At 46.0% G+C, this 12,220-nt stretch overlaps 1 protein-coding gene across 1 annotated transcript in view; it reads right to left on the bottom strand.

The window, feature by feature from the left end:
• The window catches only part of LOC147709124 (uncharacterized), a 3,078,084-nt gene that overhangs the window by 2,367,472 nt on the left and 698,392 nt on the right, over positions 1 to 12,220 (bottom strand). Inside the window, exon 13 of the mRNA XM_086927727.1 lies at positions 6,414 to 6,434. Within this exon, the coding sequence (XP_086783853.1) occupies positions 6,414 to 6,434 (21 nt within the window). The remainder of the gene's footprint in view (positions 1 to 6,413; positions 6,435 to 12,220) is intronic.

The raw sequence follows: 12,220 nt of genomic DNA, 5'->3' as shown, positions 1-12,220 counted from the left end.
AAGGGGATCCGCTCTACAATAGAGTCCTGCGGATTGCAAGCAACGTGGCAAACTCTCTGTGTCCGAGGTATCGGAACTGCAGGATCGCCTCTCTGATCAGGCCAAGCAAACGGCTATTGTCCATGACAATTCGTGACTGCACGAAGGAGTAGGATGTATGAAACCCCTCTCCATGGCCCGGTTTGAACTGTTATTTGAGGAAGAGCGTAAAGGGACCCAAGGAGGTTCGTACTTTGATTCATGAAGCTTTTTTGAAATACAAACACCCTCCTTTGCATGGCATAACAGCGCTCATTGAGCAAAGGATTTTTGTGCCCCACACAGTAATCACCGCAACACGGGATGCTGGGAGCTGTAGTCCTGGACATTGGCAAGCAGCTGATATCGTTTTGGGTGGAGCCTGCTGACCTCCTACTACTGGGAGGGCCTAAGGAGTACAAAGGAGGGTGGAGAAGGAACTTCATTTTGGCTGGCGGCATCTGACGAAGGCATTGCGCCGAAATGCATTGTGCCTTGCAGCAAAGTAATTAAAGAAGCTCCTAATGGTTCCCTGCTGTGTCCCCTGGGTTTCTTTGACGGAGGAATCGTTCTGGTGATATTTTCACGCGGCTTGCCTGCAACGCGTGTAAGGGGATCCGCTCTACAATAGAGTCCTGCGGATTGCAAGCAACGTGGCAAACTCTCTGTGTCTGAGGTATCGGAACTGCAGGATCGCCTCTCTGATCAGGCCAAGCAAACGGCTATTGTCCATGACAATTCGTGACTGCACGAAGGAGTAGGATGTATGAAACCCCTCTCCATGGCCCGGTTTGAACTGTTATTTGAGGAAGAGCGTAAAGGGACCCAAGGAGGTTCGTACTTTGATTCATGAAGCTTTTTTGAAATACAAACACCCTCCTTTGCATGGCATAACAGCGCTCATTGAGCAAAGGATTTTTGTGCCCCACACAGTAATCACCGCAACACGGGATGCTGGGAGCTGTAGTCCTGGACATTGGCAAGCAGCTGATATCGTTTTGGGTGGAGCCTGCTGACCTCCTACTACTGGGAGGGCCTAAGGAGTACAAAGGAGGGTGGAGAAGGAACTTCATTTTGGCTGGCGGCATCTGACGAAGGCATTGCGCCGAAATGCATTGTGCCTTGCAGCAAAGTAATTAAAGAAGCTCCTAATGGTTCCCTGCTGTGTCCCCTGGGTTTCTTTGACGGAGGAATCGTTCTGGTGATATATATATATATATATATATATATATATATATATATATATATATATATAGGAGAAAGGGAGATAAGAGAGGACAATGCCTTTCTTGGAAGCAGTGCGGATGCAGCACAAATCTAACATCCTGTGGCAACCTTTGCACTAAGCAACAAACTCTTGCACTAAGCAACATATTTTTTAAAGTGCACCGACCAAGGACAGTAGCTGGCAATATCGCTATTGAAGCAAGATTCCAATACTCGGCATGTCCTGAAATAACCAAGGCGATGCATTATGGGGCCTGTAGTATGTGGAGCAGGCACGTGACCACTGAGTCAGAATAATTGTGCTCACCTGTGATCAAGACGTCTGTGACGTCGAAACGCGTAAGGACACGAGCATTTGCACAGGATTCGACGAATAAAGTCTGCTGCATCATCAGACACTGTGGGGCTCTTTTCTTTGGAGTGGCTGAAAGCGCAGTTTCTCCAGGATCTCCGTTCCTGGCTAGAGCCCGCCCTGCAGGACCGGTGGCCCCCGGTAAAGCGGAGGTGTTCTTTTGATATATATATATATATATATATATATATATATATATATATATATATATATATACACACACGGGGATTAGTACCTCCATCGTGAGGACAGCAGTGGAGCCAGCCTCTACCTCCCAGCACTCGCCAAAGATGTTTCGGAAAAACAACTTCCTTGATCACTGGCAACAGAAATACGAACACCAGCAATGAGTTAGGTACGCCTCTTTATTCAGGTAAGTTCCGCCCCAATGGGCGTAGAGGTCTCGCCGAGTAGGCGCGTGCACTGTTGCACTAGGGTCTTGGTAGTCCTGCTCATTAAAATCCAAGTGGGTGCCGCTGGACGCCTCCCATCAAAACAATGTTAACCCCAGTGGGTTTGCTGAAGGGTGAATTTGTGGCACCACCACCAGTAAAAATGTCACTCACAGTTGTGAGCCCCCCGGTCCACATAGGTCTCCAAATGAAAAGAACCAGGATCCGCTCTATCAGAGACGGGCCTCTTCGCGACCCGACCGGCCGCCAAACATGAAAAAACAAAGGTTGCCCTCTGTGGAAAGGCCACACATGGGGGTTAGTACCTCCATCAAGAGGACACCAGTGGAGCCAGCCTCTACCTCCCAGCACTCGCCAAACATGTTTCGGAAAAACAACTTCCTTGATCACTGGCAACAGAAGTTTGAACACCAAAATGAGTTAGGTACGCCTTTTTATTCAGGTAAGACATCTATAAGTGGGTGCATGAGTGTCTAAATTGGTCTGTGATTGGTTGCATGAGTCAATCTGTGAGTAGGTGCATGAGTGCCTTTGTGCATTTGTAAGTGTATGACTGTCTGACAGGATCTGTGAGTGGATACATTAGTGTCTAAGTGTTTGAGTGAGTGGGTACATGAGTGTCTGAGTGGGTTTGTGAGTACGTACGTGAGTCTCTCATTGGGTCTGTATTTGGGAGCTTGAGTGTCCAGGTGCATACATCTCTGAGTGGGTTTGTGAGTGGGTGTGTGAGTGATTGTATGACTGTGTAAGTGTCTCAGTGGGTTTGTGAGTTAATATCAATGGTAACTATGCTTATAGAGAGCGAACTGATACCCGAAGGTGTCCTGGCGCTATGAGAAGACCTGCTGTGGGCTGGAAGATGCAGGCAGACACCCCTGATCAGTTAGAGAATAGCCATGTTTTTAGAGCTTTTCTAAAAGGCAAAAGATTAGGCATGTTTCTAAGGGCTAATGGTAGAGCATTCCATGATTTAGCCGTATTAACCGTAAAACTCCAGCCGCCCCAGTTAGCTTTTTTTACCCATTTTGCGTCTGCTGACCGGAATGCTCTCTTTGGTAGGTACCAATGAAAGCGGTGTTTTAAAAATTCTGGTCTGGTTCCATGGACCTAAAGGCATCTCAAAGGTTGCATGGAAATTGAAATGAGACTACACCAGGAGATCCACAGTCAATGGAAAAAAACATAGGACTACACTGTGGGCTAGGAGGTTTTTACCAAGGCGGAGGCCATCTTGGAACGACTCCGCTACAAGGATCTTACCCGACCACCCTCTTAAATTATCTAAGATTCAAATTCTGAACCTTTAATAGAGGACTCAAAGACGCACTCTAAGAACTATCAACTGTCTGTTGGAACACAAGGCGAATATTGGCGATATCGACTTTTTATGCTTATATGGTTATATTATGTAATATCAAATTAACCTATTTGAGTGGATTTGATCACCATCACCTCATCTAAGTCCCGGACTCACACAACCTAAGTCCCGGACTCACACAACCTATCCCGCGACGACCCTAGGCACCCACGCTCCTATCTTTTGCTCTACACGTAACATGGAACCCCTTGGCACGCATACTTTCAATATCATCTACCCTCCCCACCTCTCACAAAAAGCCTCTAAATGCTTCAAACATAACTTCCTAAAACTGCATCCCGAAACCCTCTTCGCTGACCCCTACTTTTCCCAGCACAAGGGACACATTACAACCAACATCATTTTCCACACCAAACGCTGAGCCCAATGGCGCAAAGCATTCCTTACACTACTTTCGATCTCCTCCTCCAGAAAATCCCCACATGGGAAAACTATCTCTATCGCACCTTCACAGTTCTTCCAAGATACAGCAACAATCTCTATCTACAATAATGGCACAATCCTCATGCAAGCCACGAATCACAATCTTAATTTACTTGAGAAGATCTTCCCCATCATTAAAGATCATGTATGCAATCCCCCTGCCTCAACCCCTCACTCGCCCCCTACCCAATCCACCCCTTTGGCCAACACATATGTCACCTACTCCACATCCCCATCATCCACTCCCCGCCCACTTCATCCCCACCCCCTCTTACATCGCACCCACCCTCCCCTACCTCCCAGAATACCCTCCCCCCCACACACCCCACCCCACCACGACATACCAACCCACAGATCATCCTTCACCTCCCGCCTAACCCCTTACACCCCACCCACCAACACCCTCATACACACCCGACCCCAACATACAGATCGAATACTGGCCCACACATCCCCATCATCCACCCTCCGCCCACCTCATCCCCACCCGCTCCAGGACACACCCCAACACATCGTTATCTACCAACCCTCAGATCAACCCCTACTTCCCAACCATCCCCCTACGCTTCAACCACCAACATACTCAATCACATCCCAGCTGCACCACACAGACCGAATACTGGCACACACATCGGCTCTGCCACACCGACCCCGAACGCACCCCCCCTTCCATCCTCTGTCTGCTCTCAGCTTCACCCACCTCTGCTATTTAGAGGTGGAGAGGTGTGGCTCACTGGTTAGAGGCGGCAGACCCGAGTGCAGAGAACGGCCCGGGACCAGGGTTCGATTCCCGACGCGGCAGGGTCTTGGACCAGGATCAGCGGACTGATAATTCTCGCATCGGTGCCTACTCCGACCAGGGAGCACACTCGGCAACTCTGGGCATTAGCTTGCCTCATCTCCACAACGGCCCCACACAAACGCCGGGGATGCCTGGTTTCACCTTGGAGACCCCCAGGAGGGACTATCTCACAGGGAAAGCCAGGACGGGTTCCCCAGCGGTCTATAGCGCTACGAGGCCTCCGGGTAGCAGTGCGCTTTACAAGACACAACAATTTACAATTTACAATTTATTTACCAACAACAACCATCCATTTCACCTACTGTACCCACACTAAGCGCCCCTCCACCCATCCATGCAACATCACCCTCCACTCTTCTTAGACATACCTCACACACAATGGAAAGAATCAGTCACAATAGGATTTTGTCTGAACTCCTACAAATCAAAGAAGAACTCCACACTGTCAAAAAGATGATTGCTAGACAACCAACGCACGTCAGATCGACGTACACTGCTAGATCTAGCTACCCCTCTATGCAAATCTCACATAGTCACAAGCACCATCGCCTCTCATGGAACTCCCTTCCCGCCTATTCGATGCACTAACCCATTCTCGGAGAAAGATATTTGCTCCCTCTTACTCTCCTATAATCCCCCTCTCATCTACCCTAGTGACACGACACACACAATTAGGGCTATCACCTCCAATCCACAAAGACCCGCCACTCACAACAATAGAGGAATCAGTGATAATAACCTTAGAAGAATAACACTCACACCCGATCCCACCCCTTCTCTCACGACACCCCTTCTCAAATGCGCCCTCCTGAATTGTAGATCGGCCGCTAGACACGCAGTAGATGTCGCCGACCTCATCATCTCTCACAAGCTTGATTTGATTGGGCTAACAGAGACATGGCTTACTGAATCCTCCTCTCCCCTTCTGGACATTTTGATACCACCTAACTATGACATCATCAGACTTGACAGAAGTGTAAAAGTCGGGGGAGAAATAGCTTGCATACATAGGAGCAACCTATCAGTAATTAGAGCTATTTCCCCCCACCTTCTCCTCTTGTGAATACATGTGCATCGACATCACCAGTAATGGTACGCCAGTTTGCTCTCTTCACACCATATATCATCCGCCGCGTGATAACCTGACTTTCATTGAACACCTCATGGAAATGATCACAACAACCATCGGACGTCAAAACACCCAAATATTTCTAGGCGATTTCAACCTCCATTGGAATGATAATGATGATCCAACGGTCAACAGCCTCAAAAACTTCATCGACACGCTTGACCTCGCCCAATTCTGCAACAGCCCCACTCACAAAAAAGGCGCAATCCTGGACTTAATAATTTCCAAAAACAATTCCATCCAGCTTGACTCAATCCTCCTCTGTGATTGGTCTGACCACTACATCATTACTTTCTTCATCAGGGAAACAGTGAAACTTATAGCAGCCCAATCTGCTAAACCAAAAATTTGGAAAAGAGACTTAAAAAAACTCAAGCCCAACACTTTGCCCATTCACTCACATAAACTACTCCTGCCTACGGAGGACCTCTCCTCCGTAAATGACCTCACCAATCATTATCTTAAAACAATGACTACGGTTATCAATGAAGCCGCTCCTCTACAACTAAAGAGACTACCTTCTAAAAACTCTAAACCCTGGTTCAATGACCTGCTGAACGATGACAGACGCTCTCTTAGAACCTCAGAACGTCTCTGGAGATCAGTCCCTTCTGCCAAACACCTGAAAGCTCTAAGAAGGAAGAGAAAAGACTATTACAGAAAGATCAAACGCACTAAAGCCACATTTTTCTCTCACCAACTAGATCAGGCAAGAAATAGACCCAAAAAATTGTTTGATTTAATCAAATCACAATCTAGAGACACACCTAAACAACTACAAGATACCTCAGGCACCCAACCCACCTGTGAAGAATTCTTGGCTTTCTTTAACACCAAAACACAAAACATCAAGAGGGATCTCCTCAACGACCTCACAGTCCTACAGTCTTACCCTCCTATAACAATACCTCCCTCATCTCCATCTCCAACTCCGCTTCAACAAACAACCTCAAAACTTCAACTAAAAAATGATGCAGCGTGGTCTTCCTTCGACCCATACACGGAAGAAGCTGTAGGCAAGATTCTGAGCACCCTCAAGCCAGCCAATCATACCATCGATCCTCTCCCTGCTAACACAGTTAAAGATCTAACCCCCCTGATCCTGCCGCTCTGGACCAAGATCATCAACAGCTCTCTACAGCAAGGGTGCATCCCTGACATCCTCAAAACAGGACAAGTCACACCCATCCTAAAAAAAACCACAGCTGACCCGATGGATCTTAACAAGTATCGACCTATTTCGAACAGCCCTACCCTAGCCAAACTCTTGGAAAAATGCGTCCTCCAACAATTGACAAAACATATTGACCTCTTCAACCTCCTTGACAATCACCAATCTGGCTTTAGAGCAGGGCATAGCACCAAAACAGCCATGACTCACATTATCGATGATGCGCTACAAATACTCGACCAGAATGGGCCAAGCCTACTCATCCTGCTAGATCTCTCCTCTGCCTTTGATACGGTCAAACATGAGAACCTGACCGATCTACTGAACCTCAGAATGGGTCTATCAGGGTCAGTGCTCAATTGGTTTACCTCCTTTTTTTCAAAACCGGACCCAAAAATTAAAGGTCAATAACTCCCTCTCCAAACCAGTTCCAGTAACTCTTGAAGTCCCACAAGGGTCCGCTCTATCTCCCACACTGTTCAATCTATTCATGGAACCTTTTACTGTCTTGTTGCAAGCATCCAACGTCCAATTTCACATGTATGCAGACGATACACAACTCTATCTGAAGATTCACACTCCTGATGATGTCATACTACTCAACCAAACACTGTTGAGCACCCAAACATGGCTAACTGAGAACCACCTCAAACTTAACGCACTCAAAACTGAATTCCTACTCATTGCTCCACCCTCCAAAATCCCCCTCCTCCAGGACTGGTTCAAACACCTCACGGCATTCAACGTGCAACCGACAATCATTGACTCAGCTAAATCTCTGGGTATTACCCTTGATGGCAACCTCAAAATGCATAAACACATTGCCAATGCAACAAAAAGTGCAAATTTCCAGATTAATACTCTAAGGAAACTTAAACCCTTCTTCCAAAAAACGACCTCAAAACGGCAGTTCAAGCTCTAGTTATCCCCAGGATCGAATACGGAAGTGTGTCTCTTTGCGGTAACCCCAAAGCTACAACAGCACCTCTAAGAGCCACCATCAACGCTGCAGCCAGGCTCATCAAGGGCTCAAAAAAAAGGTCCCACATCTCCCCCGACCTGAAAGCATTGAACTGGCTACCATGGGAAGCCAGAATTCACCTAAAAATAGCATGCTTAACCCACAAAGCCATTCACCATAAAGCACCCAGCTATCTCTCTCAGAAACTGTCTATCTCGGGAGGCAAGAGATCCACAAGAAGTGCAGAAAGCCTATTACTGAAGCCACACAGATTTTTTAAGGCGAAAACCTACAAACGCTCCTTCTCAGGGATGGCTCCTAGGATTTGGAACGCACTACCCCCAGAAACCAGACTTACCACATCTACTGCACTGTTCAAAAAGGAAGTAAAGGCGATCCTCATGGAAAAATTCACATGAGCTTCTCTGACATTCACGACCTATATAGATGCAAACAGACAATCTACATTGCACGTTGTCTCTCTCGGCCCGCACCTTTCTCTATATCAGAGACAAGACTTAGCGCATCTTAGGATTCAACTTTTGATCTACCTCTCTGGGCTGTTTTATTTATGCACACTTTATCCACACATATCTGTATTTCTGTACTGTGTACTGCTGCATTATGTTTTTATATCTCATACTGCTTGATATATAATACTATTGTGTACTGCTTTTGTATAAATTTTCACTGCTTGTAAAATGCTCTGATATCCGCAAGGATCTGGTTCGCGTTCTATAAAACTTTCAAAATAAATAAATAAAATGGAGGGCTTTAAATACCAGACATAGGGACTTAAATTGAGTCCGTTTACTGTGAGCTAGTGAAGTTTTTTTTTTTTTAGCTGAGATAGACTTGTGCTTTGGTGTGGCTGTTAGTAGACTGTCTGCAGCGTTCTGCAACATCTGTAGTTTATTCATCGACCCTTTGTGGATCATGATATACAGACTATTGAAGTAGTCTAATCTAGACATTATAAGGGGCGTGACAACAGTTTGTTGTGCATCCGTCGGCAGAAGAGGCATTATTTTTTTGCAGGATTTGAGGATGTACGAAGTAGAGGAGGCAACGTGTTTAACCTGGTCCCTAAAACTCAGTTTATCGTCAATCAAGACTCCTAGGTTCTTGACCTTCTTGATTGGCGTGGGTAGAGATCCCATCTCCTCCGGCCAGCAATTAGGAGTCCAGAATGTAGGGTTGTTTCCAAAAATCACAACCACCGTTTTAGAGGAGTTAAGATTCAAGCAATTCTGGGCCATCCAAACCCCCACAGCTTTCATACATTCCTGCAACCTTGACACCGTTTCGTGTATGTCCCCTGGTAATAATGTCACCATAATTTGGGTGTCATCAGCGTAAGACGTCAGGGTGAACCCAAAGGTCTGAATCAGGGGAGCTAGTGACGACACGTAAACATTGAACAATGTTGGGCTCAGCGATAAACCCAGCGGCACCCCACAGGGCAGGGAGAAAGGTCTGGCTTCAAATTCATCCGAGGTCACCGTTTGACTTCTGTCAGCGAGAAACGATTTAAGAAGATTCCACGCAGTGTCCTTAATCCCTAACTCGTCCAATCGGTCCATCAACAGAACGTGATGCACTGTGTCGAAAGCTGCAGACAGGTCTAACATGATCAATACAGCCTTTCCCCCTTGATCCAGAATGGTCCTGATTTCTTCTGTGGACTTCAGGAGTTCCGTCTCAGTTGTCTGTTGAGTGTAGAACAAAAATAGTCCAGGGTATGGTCTTTACGAGATCGGGTCCAGACGCCATGTCCGTCCAAGACTCGGTAATAAAAGCTGCATGTATTTTCTCATCACTAATGAGGGTGTTGTAAATGAATCTAGGACCCTAGTGTAATTTTCCCGATTCATGCCCTTATATAGGTATACTTTATCATATCCTTATATAGACATAGAAATCACTACCAGATTTGGCCTAAGCCATACAGACCAAAAAAGGCATGGCTACTTCCACTAAGTTCTGAGAATCAACAACAATTTCTTGGAAAAACCTGCCTTCAGCAGCTAGGGACTTCCCCCTGCTTGAATATTAGGTTTTCTAAGAACTCCTGGCGTTTTCCAAGAATTTAGCTTTTGAGTGACGTTATTAAGTTCAAACATGCGTCAAACTTGGCACCTTCAAAGTATAAATATGCCTAGGTTTGCTCAGACAAACACACAGTGGTTTGGAGCAGATCGACTATCTACTTGCCACAACGCCCTGCAGCAGCAAGTGCCGAAGGAAGCAGACCCTCCAACTGACGCACTCAGAGAGACGCTGTCGTTTCTCTTGCCGAGAAATCCAGCTCCAGTGTTTCCGGCTTACCCTGCGGGTATCTGGGAAATCGAGTCCTGAGAGAGAGATACAAGACCTCCTTCATTCTAAAACCAAGGTACGGAGCTGATTAGACCTCTTAGAGAATTCTTGGAATAGATTCCTGGCAGAGAACTACTAAACTTAGGCTACTCATCACTTACTTCTTCCCTTGTACTAGACTTAGGTTAGGTACACCGGGGTAGGTGTATTTTAGAAGCACCAGTTGCATACTTTTAGTCATTATTTATTACTTTATGTATTTTATACATTTTATGCACTTTATGGCTTAGAAACCATAACATGCTTTTACAGTACTACTTTATAATCCTGTGTGTATTATATGCCTTGTACTTTATAACCAGTATTACGATTGTAGCAGTTCATTTCCAATGCTTGAGAAAGAAGACTGTTCAATAAATACTTTTATTGAAAATGCCCGTCTCTCTATTTCTCTGCATCTCTGTTGAAACGAAGCATGCACGATTGACGGAGCAAATTAGTTATCTATTGTTTCCGCGACTCTAGAGATTTGATTTCTTATTCTTGGGAAACAAAGTTGCCATGTTTATGCGGTTGTCAAAAACTAGTCCCTTCTTGTTTATTCGAGAAAGTTTCTAGTGACCTCCGAGCTAGCTGGCACTCACTATTAAGTTTAATATATTCTGTAGAGACCTAGTCGACCTCAGTCCTAAGTCTAAATTACAGTATATATTATTCCAATACACAGAGCCTATTGGGAATATAGGAACTACACTACAAGGGAGGCGATTTCTAGGCTATGTTTAACTAAAGACCTAGCATTAAAAAGAGAAAATTTCCATGGGAGGGTGGAGGCGTCCTTCCTAATAGAGGATTGATTGAGTCTTCTGTCTACTATAGGCTGGACGACAAACTTTGGTATGTTGGAATTGCATCTAGAACAGTTAGAGTGGCCGCGAGGTCGTGCAACATCAAGATGAAAAATGTTACAGATATGATTAGTGGTGATTAAATTAAGCTTTTTCAAACCCTACCCCAGAGTATTGGATTCTTTTGTTCATACCTGGAAGATTTGGTGCAAGGGGGCTGGTGCTGAGTGTGTTTCAAACGCGGACGGGCCGGCATTGCGCCTGCTGTGCGCGCTCGCGCCAGCGTGTGCCTAAATAGTGTCAGGGGCATGAGACCTAGCCCGCTTACCTACTAACCCCAAGATGGCTGCCTCAGTGTCGGAAGTCCCACGAAACACCCTGCGGTAGACTTCTAGCTGAGAGCAGGAAATGTGCAAAATACACAGTTACAATACAGAGATCAAAAGAATGTTAAAAAGGAGCAGTGTATGAATTGTGCAAAATAGTACATTTAGAGTCTGAAACAACGTAGGTCTCTCCCGGCTGAGCCTCGGGAGGATTTCTCAGTGCAGGCTCGTGGCAGTGTGTGCTTAAATAGTGTCAGGGGACTGAGACCTAGCCGCTGACCTACTACCTCCAAGATGGCTGCCTCAGTGTCAGAAGTCCCACGAAACACCCTGCGGTGGACTTCTAGCTAAGAGAAGGAAATGTGCAAAATACGCAGTTACAATACAGGATTAACAGAATTTTTAAAAAGGAGCAGCGTATGGATTGTGCAAAATAGTACAATTAGAGCCTGAAACATCGTGGGTCTCTCCCAGCTGAGCTTCTGGAGGACTTCTCAGTGCGCGCTTGCGCCAGCGTGTGCTTAAATAATGTCAGGGGAATGAGACCTAGCCCGCTGACCTACTACCTCCCAGATGGCTGCCTCAGTGTCGGAAGTCCTGTGAAACACCCTGCGGTGGACTTTCAGCTGAGAGAAGGAAATGTAAAAAATACGCGGTTACAATACAGAGATTAAAAGAATTTTAAAAAGGAGCAGCGTAGGGATTGTGCAAAAAAGTACAATTAGAGCCTGAAACATCGTGGGTCTCTCCCGGCTGAGCCTCAGTAGGGCTTCTGAGTGGGTGTATGAGTGTCAGAGTGGGTCTGTGAGTGACAGCATAAGTCTCTGAGTGGGTGAGTGAATGGGTACATGCA

This window comes from Lissotriton vulgaris, chromosome 6 (genome assembly GCF_964263255.1).
Source record: "Lissotriton vulgaris chromosome 6, aLisVul1.2, whole genome shotgun sequence".
NCBI lineage: Eukaryota > Metazoa > Chordata > Amphibia > Caudata > Salamandridae > Lissotriton > Lissotriton vulgaris.
Note: the sequence above shows the minus strand (reverse complement) of the source record. Positions and strands in the feature narration are given on the sequence as shown.